At 34.2% G+C, this 17,680-nt stretch overlaps 1 protein-coding gene across 2 annotated transcripts; it reads left to right on the top strand.

Moving 5' to 3' along the window:
- The first annotated feature begins 220 nt into the window (after nt 1-220).
- LOC109180486 (ABC transporter D family member 1) lies at nt 221-15,222 on the top strand. 2 transcript variants are annotated; one of them, XM_019330101.1, is made up of 27 exons: nt 221-329; nt 458-617; nt 1,868-2,028; nt 2,660-2,942; nt 3,294-3,518; nt 3,838-4,035; nt 4,177-4,631; nt 5,529-5,664; nt 5,748-5,826; nt 7,442-7,680; nt 7,763-8,067; nt 8,160-8,295; nt 8,402-8,560; nt 9,249-9,348; nt 9,437-9,545; nt 9,838-9,928; nt 10,479-10,603; nt 10,682-10,831; nt 10,917-10,989; nt 11,616-11,796; nt 11,879-12,037; nt 13,054-13,200; nt 13,276-13,506; nt 13,711-13,871; nt 14,023-14,075; nt 14,171-14,249; nt 14,775-15,222. In XM_019330101.1, the coding sequence occupies exons 3-27, from the start codon at nt 1,967-1,969 to the stop codon at nt 14,859-14,861; spliced, it is 4,023 nt and encodes a 1,340-aa protein (XP_019185646.1). In that variant the 5' UTR covers nt 221-329; nt 458-617; nt 1,868-1,966; the 3' UTR covers nt 14,862-15,222. The 2 variants fall into 2 exon arrangements, with proteins under 2 accessions (XP_019185646.1, XP_019185647.1); XM_019330102.1 differs by having other exon boundaries at nt 229-329; nt 462-617.
- The last annotated feature ends 2,458 nt before the right edge of the window (nt 15,223-17,680 follow it).

Consider the following 17,680-nt stretch of genomic DNA (forward strand, 5'->3'; position numbering starts at 1 on the left):
TGCAAACTAAACATAATAAATAAACTCTTATAAAAAAATTTGTATAACATGGTAAGGTATTGACAAGAATCAAATATATACAGGGCAAAGAAGTGGAAATCGGGAAAATTTCTAAATGTAAAAAAAATTATATATTGAACATTATCTAAATATAAAAAAAAAAAAAGTGGAAATCGGGAAAAATTCTTTACCGTTTCATCGTCATCTTCTCCGGATTGTATAGTATACCAAGAATTAATAATTGATGTTAATTGTTAATATATGCGTACATGCCATCTCTGTGCTTTTTCAGTCTCCTGGGTTCTAGGAAGTTTGTTTGAAGCAGCGGAGTACGGTTCTATATCACTTCGTTTCATTAATAATAAATTGACGTTTGACATGAATTTCGTAATTATTAATTTTTTATTTATTATTGGTTGTTAAATATATTCATGAAGACACTTCCATATTTGTATAGATAGGGAGTTCTAGGGCTTGACAGAGTTTCTGACCATTAAGCAACAACGTCTCTCTTCTGGTCCGGAGATCGGGATGGCTCTCACTCGAATATCATCGCCACCGATGGCTATCCATCAATAATTGCAGCTCACCGACTTCGTTTTGGTTTTCGATCGGATGTAAGCAACTTTGCGTACTAGGTGCTGCTTTTTATATGATTGAGTAAACTTTTTGTGGTGTAACTGTGTATAATTGTAAAGTTTGGTTATCTCTTCAAAAATTCCAGAGGGATAGATTAGAATTTTTCCTTTTTTTTTTTAATAGAAATTATTTTGTTCAGTGATTGTTTACTTCTATTATGGAATAATTTTTGGATATAGATGATGGTTTGATTAACAAGGGTGAAATTAGATTGATTTTTTTATTTGTCGGCAGCTGAATGTGGACTACTTTATGTTTTTCTTTTAAAAAGACTATTTGGTGATTCTGAAGCATCTTAGTGATCTTATTTTCTTCTACTTGTCTGAGCTTTGATGTGGGTATGGGACTCCTAGGTTTACCTGTAAGTTTGTAGAATCTGTCTTGGATTTTGGATGAACTCATATCTGTGTTTTATCAGATTGACACAATAATTTAAAGTAGGTGAAACTTTCTTTTGAAGTATTTATGAGTATGCCATCAATTAATATCTATTACAGTACTACTAAAATGCCGTGAAATGTCCAATTGGGTTGTTAATTTGGTATGATACTCCCTTGATTAGCCCTTCATGATGATATCTGCACTTAAAGTGGGAGGTGTATGAGGGAACGCCTTTTAGTTGGCTCTTATATTTCTCTGTAGTCTGGGAACACTTAATTCGGACTAAGTTATGGAGAAGGTACACATTCAAACTTTTGGTAGTTGGCTTACAAGGGATAATTGTTGGAGAAATATGATTTGTCATACACCTCATACTGTCATACACCTTTTGTAGGGCTGTAGATTTTATGTCTGAGGTAATTTTGGCATATATTTATAAGAATTCTCAAACATGGAAAATTGAGGAATACTATGCTATATTAGAATGTGGTTTTCCTTTATGCATGCAGCTGATTGTCAAATTTCTCCTTTCACAGAATAACACTGTTGGAAAACTAAGAGGGTGAAACAGTTAGTTCATAAATTCATTATTTTAGATTTGTACTTTCCCTGTGTAACTTAAGTATTGCATCTTTATTATAGAAAGTGCCAAATAGTTATTGTGGCTTTTATGCCTCTGTGGTAGTGTGGTTCGCCATTCTATTTGAGGTTGCCCTGATGTTATCCATCTTATTCTATGAATTGACATTTGCTCAAAAATATGCCTGACCTTACTGTACTTCTTTTCTGATGTTGCTGCTCTTTGCCTGTTTGGTATGTTAACTAATGCCTTGAAATATACTTCCAGCTATCATTTTCCATTCTTAGGTGGACAACAGTTTCTTCAGGAACCAAGAATTTTGGGCTGCTGAAATTTTTTGATAGAGAGAGAGGTTTATCTTAAGGAATGCCTTCTCTTCAGCTTTTGCAGTTGACTGAGCATGGACGAAGCCTTTTGGCTTCAAGGAGGTATCTCATCGTTATTCTAAGTGCTATTACTTCTAATTGGTCCATTGTTCATATGCCGGCAGATATTTTATGTGCTTTTAGTGCCACCCCAACCACATACCCACACACAGGAATGGAAAAAAATGTGTATACACTAAAAATGGGTGCTCCATTATGACTAATAATACTTTTATTTTCTTCTTGGGCATACTGAAGCATTATTTTTGGGCAGCCTAGAAAGGAACCTAGATTTACAATTTGCAAAAGTGAGTGTATTGTTATTTATTTCACTGATGACCATGCGATATAAACTGTTAATACCCATCTTTTAATTCTTCTGCTGTTTATTCTACTCTGGTTTTATCATTTAGTCTTAAAATTAATTTTGTTGACTATTGTTCCATCCAAGCAAAAATGTTCAGTAATTCTATGTTATCAGTGGCAAATACTAGATAGTTTGAATTTGTATAATCACCATTCACCAAGAATCTGCTGTAATCTCAATGTAACTCTCTTTGGATATTTTTCACTGTCCAAAGCCTGAATTCAGTTGCAACTAATAAGCTGATCCCACATCTGTATTGCTGTTTGTCTTTTATCTTGGTGATATGTAAGTGCAACCTGTGTTAACTGTTCTTTTGTTGTTTCACAGAAAAACTTTATTGCTTGCAACTGGTATTGTTGTTGCCGGTGGCTCAGCTGCTGCATACATGCAATCACGGAAGAGCCTTAAGAATCAAAGTTCCATAGACCAGTATGATGGTCCCAGTGGTGATGTAGAGTTGAATACATCTGTTGGAATGAGTGATAGTATTGTGAAGAAAAGCAGGCAAAAGAAAGGAGGACTGAGGTCCTTGAAGGTTTTAGCAGCAATTCTTTTATCTCGAATGAGTAGCTTGGGCACCAGAGACCTTTTAGCTTTGATAGTCACAGTGGTGAGCTTCTTCACTTCCACACAAGCCATGTACTGGAATAGTCTTGACATTCATAGAATTATTGTCATACTATTGATTCTAAATAAGATTGGGATTAGAAATTCACCTAAAGAGCATTTGGTTGCAATGCTAATGGAAGTTTCATTCACATCCTTTTTGAGTAGTTTTTAAACATCTTATTTAATGTTATATACTGGTTACTGTGTGTTGGCAGTGTTGTGTCTGTGGTCATGTGACTTTCAAGAGGAAGCCAACAAAGTTGTGAAAATATTCTCATTTCTTTTAACAAAAACTTCTATGCAGTTTCAGTGATTAGAGCTTTTATGCTAATATGTGCTTTTGTTTTTGCAGGTATTACGAACTGCTGTGAGCAATAGATTAGCAAAAGTTCAGGGTTTTCTTTTTCGTGCTGCTTTCCTTCGACGTGTGCCGTTGTTCTTCCGCCTCATTTTTGAAAACATTTTATTGTGTTTCCTCCAGTCAGCCTTGCATTCTACCTCAAAGTACATAACAGGAACCTTAAGTTTGCGATTTCGAAAAATATTGACAAGGCTTATCCATGCACAATATTTTCAGGTAGATATACTACTGGATGGTGACTTACAGTTTAGTTAGCTCAATTACTTATTCTGTACTTTTGACCAGGGCTTCTCTATCCTGCTAATGTTTACACTTGTTATTATGGGTTAACATCTGTAAATGGCTTTAAATTCTTCTTCTTTTTGTTATAAAGTAAACAAACAATAATGAGATGTAAGTTCAAAATTTCTTTGATTGCAGTTATGTACAACTAAATATCTGTATTATATTTTAATGAATATTTGCATTCAAGTATTAGGCATTCACTTTTGCCATTCAAGCTTTGATGTTTATTAGTTCTCCATTTAAATTCCAGGATATGGTATACTACAAACTATCTCATGTCGATGGTCGCATAACGAACCCTGAACAAAGAATTGCAAGTGATGTACCAAAGTTCTGTTCAGAGCTGAGTGACCTTATACAGGAGGATCTTGTTGCTGTTGCTGATGGAATACTGTATACTTGGCGTTTGTGTTCATATGCAAGCCCAAAATATTTGTTCTGGATATTGGTACTGCCTTAATCCCTACACTGGGTTCATGCAGGAAACTCATTTAATTTGCTTTTCAAGTTTTAAGATACCCGACTGAAATTAATTTCTTATTTGAAATTTTAAACTTTAATGGATTTTTAATTTGATGTTTTCTTACAGGCCTATGTTTTTGGGGCTGGGGTTGCAATAAAAAATCTTTCTCCCGCATTTGGTAAGCTGATGTCAAAAGAACAGCAACTGGAAGGAGAGTACAGGCAGCTTCACTCACGATTAAGGACACATGCGGAAAGCATTGCATTTTATGGTGGTGAAAAAAGGGAAGATTTTCACATTCAACAGAAGTTTAAGTCTCTTGTTCGGCATTTGAGGGTTGTGCTTCATGAGCACTGGTGGTTTGGCATGATTCAGGATTTTTTGCACAAGTATCTTGGTGCTACTGTTGCTGTTGTCCTGATAATTGAGCCCTTTTTTTCTGGACACCTGAGACCAGATGCGTCAACATTAGGAAGAGCAGAGATGTTGAGTAATCTGAGATATCATACCAGTGTCATAATATCTTTATTCCAGGCCCTTGGAACGCTTGCAATTAGTTCAAGACGACTTAATCGTCTAAGGTATTGCTTGATTACTTTTTAAATCTTCATTTGGAGGGAAATTTGGCCACATTCCCTAGAAATTTATTGAAGGGTATTCTAAGTGTTCAAACGTGTAGTGCAGGTGGGTACTTCTTGATCTTAGGAGTTGGCACCACACCTTACACATTAAGTTTGATTTTTCACTTCATTTTATTTAGTCAGTTAATAACATAATTATTTTTGGACTTCACCTAATACATAGATCACCTTTGTTTATGAAGTGGGAGCATGGTTTAGTACGAATGTAGAACATGGAAGACCTGGAACAGGGATCTCTATATTATTACAATTATTTCGATAAAACATAACTCAGTGGATAGTTTGTCTTACTTCGTAAAGTATGTTGAAACATGTTTTTCCTGAGGAGAAAGTTAAAGTGAAAGGATCCTGGAGGGTATTTGTCCTAGTTCAAGTTTTTGCATAAAGAAAGTTGTTGGTTTTTATTAATGACATCATCAACTTCAAGGAATCTGTAGATGGTTTTGGGAATGGTAGATTGTCATAACTTAGGCTTGATTTGTTTTAATTTCTTTTATAGTACATGCAATCCTATTCCTCAGCACCACTTCTGTTTTGAAGAATATAGTAGAGGATTGATAGCTATATGTGAACTCAGGGTTTGGTCACTTTGGTGTAGTGGTCAAGTGCTCACCTATTAGGCACAATGAGATCAAATCTTTGAAAATAGATGTCAGATCTTGTAGATCTTCCTTCTATAGGCTACATCTTGTGAGATGAGACCTTATGCACTATCTATGACTTTTGTTCATAACGTATGGGCTTTGTTAGTTATTGAGAGAATACTCATTACTGTTTGTATGATATGGCGTAGTTGCTCGCTGTGGCTATTTTTATACACACTTCGCTATTTTGCAGTGGCTATGCAGATCGTATTCATGAACTCATGGTGATTTCACGAGAGCTAGGTGCCCATGATGTATCTACACTGCAAACTAATGGGGGTAGGAATTTTGTTAGTGAAGCAAACTACATTGAATTCGATGATGTTAAGGTGAGAAAATTGTCTTTGAATTTTCAGTTTTGAATTGATTATGATGCATTTGTTGTGTTCATAATGAGTTTGGTACCCTCTAGGTTGTTACGCCAACTGGAAATGTATTAGTGGAGGACTTGAGCTTAAGAGTTGAATCCGGGTCCAACCTTTTAATAACAGGTAATAGTTTGATGTTTCCTTTTGGGTAAACAACTTAAATAAATATGGATTAGGGCTGTTATATATGCTCACAGCTGCTAGGGCTAGGCAAAAAACATATGTAACCAATGAAATTAGCTTAGTTTAGTTAGGATTCTTTTTCTTCTCTTCCCCCCCTCCCCCCCAAAACAAACGCATCTGGGCTGAAACTTTTTACTCATTCTCTTCTAGCTTCACATCTCTGTGCTCTGAGGCTCTAGCCTTACATCCTCAAGTCCTCATCTCTGTTGAGGACTCAGGGGCCAGACCCTCACACTACATTGCTTCCTTGGTAGAATATGAAATGTATTGATAATATGGTTGTGCTGTTGATTATATTAGTGATGAAGTTGGATCTGAGGGGAATAATAATGATCCAACCAGGAATAAGTAGGGCAGTGAGTTATACAGAAGAAAGGGAACGGGAAAGCAGTGTTACAGGCAATGATGGAGAGGGTGTGAATGTGGGATGGCTGGTTTATGTGCCTCCTAAGTAATGCATGGATAAATTCAATTATTTTGAACAAGAGTTAGTGTGTTACAAGAGGGTGAATGATATCGTTGGGACGGAACTGTGAACCGGGTTGTGGAGAATCAAAGCTTGCTTGAAGTGTTGGATTTATCACCCAAGATGAAGAGGGAATAAGATTATAAGAACATATATTAGTTGTTCAAGATAAGTATTTTGTGAAAATGAAAATGTTATACCCTAATGTGGTTCAATAAATAAATATTAGTAGTCCAAAAATATTTCTGGTTCAAAGACTTATTTTCAAGAAATATATTTGTGAAAGTGAAAATGTTGCCTTCGTTGAAGGTTTGCCAATTTGACTTACCCCCTAATGTGGCAACGAGCCTTATTTGCTGGAATTTGAACTGAACAATTACTTCCAATTTTTGGGCCTGTAGGCAGGTAGCAAAGTAGTAGTAGTTGTTGTTCTTGACGTCTTCTTGTTATTGTTATTATTTTATTTGTTGTTAGAAATTCTGATATTTCATACTGAAATCTCAAAATTTATTTTGATTCAGATTTTTATATCTAAAATTCATTTTTAAAAAAATTAATATTATTTTTTTATTATGGTAGCTGATCTCTGACCTGACACCCAACCCTAACAGTTTATGAGTTTGCCATTTCAACTAGCTTATGAAAAAGCTAATTTTCAAGATTATTATGCTAAACCTTTTGAAATAGCTTATGGAATTAAGCTCAAACCAGCTTTTCAAAGGCCAATAGCTCCTTTTGTAATCCCATCCTAACATATTAAGAATCAGCTAAGTGAAAGTAGTAGAGATAAGCTGAATATAAACTCATCCAAAATTAGCCCAATCATTTATGGAGTACTTCTGGGACCATGTTCAAATTTGGGACTGGTTGTGTCACAAATATAATTGTTCATAAAAAAGTCCTTTCTAGAAATATTCACAAATATGCATGAAGTTCCTGTTTTATTTATAGCAAACTATATAATTGTTTTCAACATCACCATGGGCAGACAGACTTTCCATTACCTGTTTCAGGGGTGTATGATATTGTTCTTCTTATACATTTGCTGGTGTAGAAATGCAGTTATAACTTGGCATTTTAATTTTGTAGGTCCAAATGGTAGTGGCAAAAGCTCACTTTTTCGAGTTTTGGGGGGCCTTTGGCCTCTTGTTTCTGGCCATATTGCAAAACCTGGATTTGGTTCTGAACTTAACAAGGAGATCTTTTATGTACCTCAACGGCCATATACAGCTATAGGGACACTCCGTGATCAGATAATATATCCTCTTACTTCTGATCAGGAGGTTGAACCTCTCACACATAGTGGAATGGTTGAACTACTTAAAAATGTAAGTCTGCTTGATGGGTTAAAACAGATTGATCTGATTAATATCAGGTTCAACATTTGTGATAATTTCTTTGTCATTCTAGGTTGATCTTGAGTATCTATTGGACCGTTACCCACCTGAAAAAGAGGTAAATTGGGGTGATGAGTTATCTCTAGGTGAGCAGCAGAGATTGGGAATGGCCAGGCTTTTCTACCATAAACCCAAATTTGCGATTCTTGATGAGTGTACTAGTGCTGTGACAACGGATATGGAAAGCCGTTTTTGTGCTAAAGTAAGAGCAATGGGAACATCTTGTATAACTATATCTCATCGCCCTGCTCTGGTTGCATTTCATGATCTGGTCTTGTCCTTGGATGGTGAAGGGGGTTGGACTGTACACCACAAGAGGTAGGTCTTCAGAAGTCAAAATTGTAAATTTATCTTAAATTTATAATAATGTAAACTGTGTATTTATCTATTGTAGTTTTGGAAATTTCCAGGGCAGATTCTCCTTCTCATAATGAGCATGAGTTCAATAATAAGAAGCATGCTGAGTTTGGTAGAAAGAAGCTTTCTGATGCTGAGCGTCAAAGTGATGCAATGACTGTTCAGCGTGCATTTGCAAACACAAAACAGGTCTGGGGCACTTATTCCACATCATTATGACATTATTTAGTTTTTTTTTTTTTTTTTTAATCGAATTTGTTTAACATGATTTTATGCTTGTTGCCATTGTCCACAGGATATGACATTTTCAAGTTCACAAGATGAATCATACTTTTCAGAGTTGTTAGCGGCATCTCCTCCAGCAGATGATAATTCCAAGTTTCCTGTATTTCCCCAACTTAAAAGCGTTCCAAGGAAATTACCTGTGAGAGTTGCTGCTATGTGTAAAATACTGGTGAGTGCAATGTTGGCAGGATAGCCAGTGTGTGATATAAACTTGATACATATGGTTTTGGACTTCAGAAGCCTTACAGCCAATGATAATCCCTGTATAGAGTGTCTGCTGCATAATGACGAATTAAATAGAAACAGAAAACATGTATCGTTTCTGTTAATGGCCGTACTTGTTGGAGTTTTTTAAGAAAGAGTATCTGACATTTATTACAAAAACTATATATGAAAAAAAAAAAAGAGCACCTAAATTTGTTTAATCATTTATTGATTTATTTTTATAATAGTTTTTCTGTGAAAACTCTTTCTTTGGATAACAAAACCTACCTATATTTTTCATTGCCTGTTAGTTCTCTAATATCAAAATCTACCTATCCAAATCTTAGCATTGGGGATCTTTATTTGTGTGCCTCTTCTTGATTTAAGGTCCGTGTTACCTTGTTACTCTTAATTGGAAAAGAAAAACAACTTTTGTGTTCTAGTTATTATTAAATTCACATTTTGAATGTAATGCAGACTAATAAGTTACCACATCAAATGGGAATAAGTTCTATGTGAAATCATCATTGAAATAATGGACAGTAACTGTATTGATATTCTGCATTACAATGATGAACAATTTCTCTGAAGTCTGAACTGCATTTTGATGTTCTCTATTTGCTTCAGTTTGACCTTTTCTTATGGTTATTTAGGTCCCAACAATGTTGGATAAACAGGGCGTTCAACTTTTATCAGTTGCTTTACTTGTCTTGTCTAGAACTTGGATTTCTGATCGCATTGCCTCTTTAAATGGTAACTTACTCTTCATTGTTTGCCTTTTTCCTGTCTTTTTCTTTTGCTTCATTAAAGTTATTTATCATCAACCTATTGATTTACCTAGGAACAACTGTGAGGTATGTTCTGGAGCAAGATAAGGTGGCATTTATTCGACTAATTGGTGTCAGTGTCCTTCAAAGTGCGGCCTCTTCTTTCATTGCACCATCTTTGAGGTATTTGTAGATCTGGAAGTGGTTAAATTTTAGACTTTTTGGTTAAATATTCTGATTTTGGCCCTGTGACTAATGATCGTTGGCATGTAACAATGTGAGTCTTCCTAGTCCTAAGGTCAGAGATTTGAATTAAACTATTTTAAGTTTTTCAATGAAAGCATACTTTTAATGAAACCTGAAATTCTGCAATATCCCTAAAGGTTAGATGCGTACCAAAAAAAGGGAACAAAATTTTGGCCCTACTTGAGGGCAGTTACTGGCTGTATATTGATTTAAATGTTATCTTTTGCAGAAACTTGACATCATTGCTGGCTCTTGGATGGAGGATCCGTCTGACTAAACACTTACTGAAGAACTATTTAAGAAAGAATGCATATTACAAGGTAACTAGCTAGTCCAATAACTAGAGAAAATCGTTCATTGTTTGAGTTGATCTTTTTTCTCTTTCAAGAGTTCCAGTTTTGTAAACTATGATATGAAGTATGAATAGGATCTCAAATTCTTATTTTGATAAGTTCAATTAGTACAGTTCTAATGAAACCTGAAATTCTGCAATATAGTTCCACTTGGTTAGGTTTGCTGTTTGTTGGAAGTCATGGCTTTTCTTCTCAAATAAAATAGTAGTAGTTAACTTCCACTTCAATATTTCTTCTGCCTATTTCATATTACCTCTGTAATCATTTAATTCAGTTGAATGCAACTGATATTTGATAATTTTTGCCTACTTTATGGGGTTGTTTTACATCGATGCAATTGGTACTTATGATCTACTCTTATTTGGGGTTTTTACAGGATTAAGTATTACTATGTATTTGAATGAATGTTCTTAAGGTTTTGACTGGTCACTTTCATATGTCAAGTGGGCATTAATCAATACCCTCCTCTATACCTTGTTAATGTGTTGACCAAAATAACTTCAAATGGATATATTAGGTATTTAACATGTCAAGGGTCAACATTGATGCTGATCAAAGATTGACTCAAGATCTTGACAAGCTAACCACTGACTTGTCTAGTCTGGTTACTGGAATGGTGAAGCCAACTGTAGACATCTTATGGTAAGTACATATGTTATACCTTGGCTCTTTAGTAGTAACAATAGCTTCTAGATGTTGATGAGTGCTGCAACTGTGCAGGTTCACATGGAGAATGAAGCTTTTAACTGGTCGACGGGGAGTTGCTATATTATATGCTTACATGTTTTTAGGTTTAGGTTTTCTGAGGTGTGTAACTCCTGAGTTTGGTGACCTATCAAGTCATGAACAACAGCTAGAAGGAACCTTTAGGTGATGTGACCAGTTCCTGATTCTTTTCATATGACTGCATTTAGATACAGTTCTATTAACTATGTCTGGATGGCCTGATGATTAGGTTTATGCACGAGAGATTGCGTACACATGCTGAATCTGTTGCTTTCTTTGGAGGTGGTACCCGAGAAAAGGAGGTGACATCACTGAATTTCACAATGATTCTCTTTTGCTTTGTTTGTCTAGATGTAAAAAAAAATTTAGTTGCAACTTTTGATCTATATTTTAAATCTTTGTTAAATACTAAATATGACATACTGAGAATTCTGCATGCATTACATATTTTATGAAAATCCTAGAGTTGTAACAGGGTTTTAAAAAAAAAATTAAAATCCCTCCATCTCGTTTTGTGATGGGTAATTGTTTTGGCATAATTTTTAAGAAAACAAATAAGATGTGATATCCTTTCCAAAATTTTCCCTTCTAAAAATAGGTGAATTGTGGCTCACATAGAAAAGTTAAAAGGAATATAGGATAAATTGGGAAAAGTAAAATATTTGTTGTGTTCAAATTAGGAAAGTGGATATTATGTTGGAATGGTCTAAAAGGAAAGTAGGACAAATTATGTGGGATAGAGGGACTAGTATTTAGTACATGGAATTTATTATTATTATTATTTTTATGATCACCATGCATGTCAGGATATGTGAGGACCATGCATCAATGCAGTTTATACAATGTTTATGATCTTCTTGGTGTCCTCTGTTGTCTTTTGTTAGTGCAATGTCTAATATCGTTATACCAATGCTTCATGAACTCACAGATGGTTGAATCAAGATTTAAGGAACTTCTTCATCACTCTGCATTGCTTCTAAAGAAGAAATGGCTTTTTGGTATAATAGATGAGTTTATCACAAAACAACTTCCCCATAATGTTACATGGGGATTGAGTCTATTGTATGCTGTCGAGCACAAGGGTAATCGTGCTTTGACTTCAACTCAAGGTGATTACTTGCACTGGCTGTGTAATTGTATTGATTTAATCTCATTATTTATTTTAATTTCTGCTCTAATGCATTGCTTTAGGTGAGTTGGCACATGCACTGCGATTCTTAGCTTCTGTTGTATCTCAAAGCTTTTTAGCTTTTGGAGACATTCTTGAGCTGCATAGAAAGTTTGTTGAACTTTCTGGTGGCATCAATAGAATTTTTGAGCTGGAAGAGCTTCTAGATGCTGCTCAAAATGGTATGTTGCCTGATTTCCATAACTTTATTGCTTCAGTTCCTTTTAATGGTTGATGAAATTATCATCGCTTTCAGCATCCTTACCTAAAGTGCTGCTTGTGATTTCCAAACAAAATTTTATTGCTCTTTTAGTATGAAGTTGATTGCTATTTAGCAATATCAAAATGTTTTGCAGACTTCTTGGGAAATATGGTTGACTTTTTGAAGTTTGAACTTAGACCTAACAAGCATATACAATTATACATACATACAAACACACAGCTTGTAATATTCTGTACGGATTATAAACCAACATCAGTTGTGTCCTGGGAAATTTATGGTAATGGTAGGTACATCTGAAACCTTAGTATGAAGCAAAACAGGAAAGCTTATGCTAATGATAGCTTTCCTCATGCTTTGTATCTTGGAATGAAGTAAACACAATTTGTTCGAGGGAAGGAATGATATATGTGGAGCATAATGATGGAAGGTGAATTAAGTGATGATTGCAAATGTTGGAAAGGATTTATTGATTTGCAGAACTTAAAGAGTGAAATTGTATTCAGCTACTCTATCAGAGTGCATAATACTTATTCTGCACTTGTTTGAAACTTAGTCCATGCAATCAGTAGTTTTCAATGACTGGTGTTTGGAACTTTGGATGTCCTATCTACTGCTTTAACTAGGATGTAATCTTTGTCTTTAAAGGATTCCCATCTATAAAACCTTGAAATATAAACCTTGATATGCTAACATTTCACAAATGAGAGCTAAAAGTATTTTTTTTTTCTTGTCAGAAGCGAATAATTGTTTCACTACAAATTAGAACATTGATTTTTATAGAGTTAAAATATCGTTTTCTTTTTATGTGGGTGATGGTAGCGGTACTAAGCTAATTTGTCTTCACCTATCCAATGGTCCCAAGTGTGATTTAATTAATTGGCTAGACCTATAAACGCTCTATTTGTGTTTTCAGAATCAGAATGCTATTTCAAGAACCATATAAGAATGGTCCTCATAATGTTAATTCTCATGCAGATGAACCTGCTGGTGTTCCCTCATCACCATCCTCCTCTGAGGATGTTATTTCTTTCTCTGGAATGAATATTATTACACCAGCACAAAAACTCTTGGCGAGGAAACTGACATGTGATATAATGCCAGGGAAAAGCCTTCTTGTGACTGGTTAGTGATTAACATTTGTCATTTCATTTTGTATTGCATAGTCGTGCCTATACCTGAGAAGATTCCTTCTTGAAGGTCCTAATGGAAGTGGAAAGAGTTCCATCTTCCGAGTACTCCGTGGTTTATGGCCAGTGGTTAGTGGAAGCCTTGTTAGACCAGACCAACAACTTAATTCAGGATTTGGATGTGGTGTATTTTATGTTCCCCAGCGACCGTATACATGCTTAGGAACTCTAAGGGATCAAATTATATATCCTCTGTCACGCGAAGAAGCAAAGAGAAGAGCATTAGCCTTGATAATGGATGGTATGTACTATATCTCTGTTGAATTCTCCCATTACCATATTTCCCAGAGTCAGTCGGTCCATGTTCATTTAACCAATAAAACATCACCCAAAATCTGAAGTGTTGCATTTTCCTTTGTGAAAATATACGGAATAATGGAATATTAACTTGTCATGCTGACCACCCTTCAAAATAAACTTGTATTACTTCTTTCCTGAATGTCAGATCAAAAGTCTACTGGATCCCAGGAAATTCTTGATTCTTATCTGAAGACTATTCTAGAGCGTGTTAAACTACTCTATCTTTTGGAAAGAGAAGGTGGTTGGGATACAAACCAGAACTGGGAAGACATTTTATCCCTTGGAGAACAACAGAGATTGGGAATGGTGAGCTATATGTTAATTAGTATGGTCACTATGGTCTCACATGAGAGTAATACTTCAATTTACCGAATGTTTTTATTTTCTTTTATTTTTTTTAATGTCTATTACCAGCTGATTTTTATTTATTTTTAAATGTTTTTTGGTGCAATGCAAGGCACGGTTGTTCTTTCACAAGCCACGATTTGGAATACTTGATGAATGCACCAAGTAAGCAACAAACTTTTATCTAATTCATTTGTTGTGATGAAAAGAGGTGTTCAAGAACTCATGGTATATGGCATTTTTCTTCTTTCTAATTGCAGTGCTACAAGTGTGGATGTCGAGGAGCACCTTTATAGGCTCGCAAAGGACAGTGGCATCACAGTTGTTACATCTTCTCAGGTATGTATGAACAGCTTGATGAATATTGAATTAGGTAGCATTGAAACCAAATATGAGACACTGAGAATTAGCAATTTTAAAAATGTAGGGCATGACATGCGGGAGAAATGTGCAAATAATAAATATAAAAAATATAGTAATATATTTGCAAATGGTTTTTTGCCTCAAGTATGTAAAGTATTGTTCACTAGTTTCATAATTAAACAGAATACCTTATAGAGGTTGTAGTAAAGATTAAAGAATAAGAACTTGCATTTCTTTTGATTCCAAAATTTTGTTTCTTCTTCAATTTAGACCCCTGAAACTCACTATGAAACTTTTTTCAAAATAATGAAAACGGTCCTAAAACACTTTGGGGTTTCAATGCATCATAGATGTTGAGTTCATATGTTTATTCAATTACAAACTAAATATGTGGCAGTTTTGGCTTACAATTTTACCAGCTGCACATGCTTGTGTACCATTTCTTGTTTTTGATGCCTTTACTAATGCATACCTGGCGTGCAATTTCTTTCCTCTGTTCAGCGTCCTGCGTTGATACCATTCCATTCATCGGAGTTGCGGTTGATTGATGGGGAGGGCAAGTGGGAACTGCGTTCAATTGAGCAATAACTTGCAATTTCTGCTGTCAGTTGTTGGCTGGCAAGCAAGAAGATTATTTCAGAGAGCATTTTCTCATTGGTTCAAGGTTAGCAAATTTCTTCATGAAATACAAACCAAGGCAAACACTTGTTAATTTTTACTCCAGGTAAGCAGTATTAGGGGATATAGAAGCATTTAATTATTTATTGTAACATAGCAAAATTGTGCATAGTCGTAGTATTAATTACGGCGTAATATTTTTTTTCACGCTTTTGTTGTAATAGCCATAATTTTGAATTTTCATCAGCCCCCATTAATAAATTTGTGATAAATTTGGGGCTGTTAAAGGCAACTCAGTTTGATATTTTGAAGTAGCCGTCTTCTTTGGTAACTGCCAAGTGCCAAGCATGATAGACCTAAACGTTTCTTCTCTGAATAATGAACAGGAACATGGATGTGATACTGTAATGGTAAAGAAATTTGAAAATGCATTAAGGGGGGGTTTGGCTCAGGTTATATAAGATAATCAAGGTTATATTTACTTAGGAATATAAGATTCTCATGTTTGATTAAGTTATGCAATTTTTCCTTGGAAAAGTAATATAATCTCTACATAAAGTTTTAACTATTGTAAGGGAATGTGAGATATTCTTTTTCTTAGGTATTTTCACATTCTTTTGTTTTATTGCTAATTTTGTTATTTTTTAATCTATTGTTCAAACTCTTAGTTAATTAATTTTAAATTATTTATTTTTATATTTTATAATTATTTTATTTATTTATTTTAATTTTAAATTTTAAAATTTATACATAAAAATAGGATAACCCCATCATACTACAAAAATTAACTCTTCAAATAAGTAAATTTATATTACATACCTTAATTTTAAACTAAATACAGAAATCTAGCATTTCTTGCGATACTATCAAATTTCGTGAACCCCCTAAGACTTTGTTCATGCCCAATCTCATTGAAGAGTACATACATAAAAACTCGTCTGCCCATTGAAGTCTGGTCTTCACACGCTCCGTATTGTGCATGACCTTCATCTCGGTAAATAAAGATTTCAAAATTTTTAGGCTACCTTATGACCTAAAGGAAATTATAACTTTAAAAAAAATTCTATCCCCTGTTTTTATGAAAAAAAAATTAAAATTGCCCATGGATAAATTTTGTTTAAACTACGACTGTTATTATGAAAGGAGTTAATTCTATTTTTAATTTTAGATTTATATGTGACAGTCTATTTGTAATTTTTTTTATTAGAATATTCATATTTGGTCTTATTGTGACATATGACCATTTTTAGTCATCTATCAACAAAACCATTGTAATGCCGTTAAATACAAATACATTTTGGTTTTTAATTCTATTTTTTCTAAAAAAATTAATAATAAACACAAAAATATAGCGGTGTCAGCTCATTTTGCATAAATCGAACGATTTTGTTGATGAAGCAGGTAACAAGGACTTAGATTTAAAGTAATAAAGAGAATATGAGCTGAACGGCGGAGCCGATAAATTTAAATTTACTATTATTATTATTATTATTATTATTATTATTATTATTGATCTACAATATATAGATTAGAGCATCCACATCAGTGGATATTAGGGAGATAATGTCAGATGAACTATCTTGGGTGGGGATAATAACAAATGTGGGGTGGAGTTATTTGGGGAGATATTTGTCCTGCAAGTTAAGGGTTAATGTCAGGAATGATAACAGAATGTGACTTAGCCTAGTTGGCAGAGCGCATGGTTGGCTTAAAGGTAGGCAGGGTTTGAATCTGTGGCTGAGCGTGTGGTCTGTTTTCATTTTTTTTGACATTTTATTTAACATTTTCACCATTAACACTATCTTTTCACATTATTTCACATTTTCAAGATTATTAATAGTGCATATGGCTTCAACACAATAATATAATCTTCATTGATATTAATAATGAGATGAGATGTGTAATTTATAATGGATCTTTTATTCAAATTATTTTATCAAATTGAGTATATTCATATTTTGTTATGAATATTTTTATAATGTTTTGATGTGTTTTATAATTTTCCTATATCCAACATTATTTATGGTTATACTTTTTAAGTGTTTCATTTTTTTTCTAATTATCAGTTTTCCTTTAATATTTTGCTCCCGTTGAAAAAAATTCCTGGATCCGCCACTGCCGTTACATCATTAAGCAGGTGATTAGTAGCATTAAGCAGGTGATTAGTAGCATGTGGTGTAGGTGGGAGATTTGTTTGTTTTTTTTTTTTTTTTTTTATTTCAAAAAAAAAAAAACAACAAATCTCCCACCTACACCACATGCTATCAGCTACTAATCACCTGCTTCGATTTAACTTTTTCCGTACACTGAATCCCAAACGGTTGTTGCTGTTTCTAGTTTCTACTCATTCGTCTCATTTACACATTCATTACCATAATCTTGCGCCACGGGTGGCACTGCTCAAGAATCTTATCTTATAATATGAGTCATGATTTTGATTTTAGATTCCAATGAGCAATTATTATGCAGCAAGGCTTCTTCTTTTTTTTTTTTCAACTGATTAATTACTTGTGATTCTCAATTTTTAGATAAATCAATGTAATCCAATCTTTGCTTAAACTATATTTTTGTCCCTTAATAATAAGAGCATCTACATCAGAAGAGAAATAGGGGAAAATTCACTACTTTTGAGGCCAAAATGCCATGGTGGCAGAGAGAGAATCAAGAGAGAGAAGGGGTGGGGAGCATCTGCAAATATTGGGATATTACTCTGCCCAAGAAAAATAATTAATGATGAAGGATAAAGAACCAATAGAGAAATGACATGCTTATTTTTTATATAATTTTTT

The sequence above is a fragment of the Ipomoea nil genome, unplaced genomic scaffold, assembly GCF_001879475.1.
Source record: "Ipomoea nil cultivar Tokyo-kokei standard unplaced genomic scaffold, Asagao_1.1 scaffold1026, whole genome shotgun sequence".
NCBI lineage: Eukaryota > Viridiplantae > Streptophyta > Magnoliopsida > Solanales > Convolvulaceae > Ipomoea > Ipomoea nil.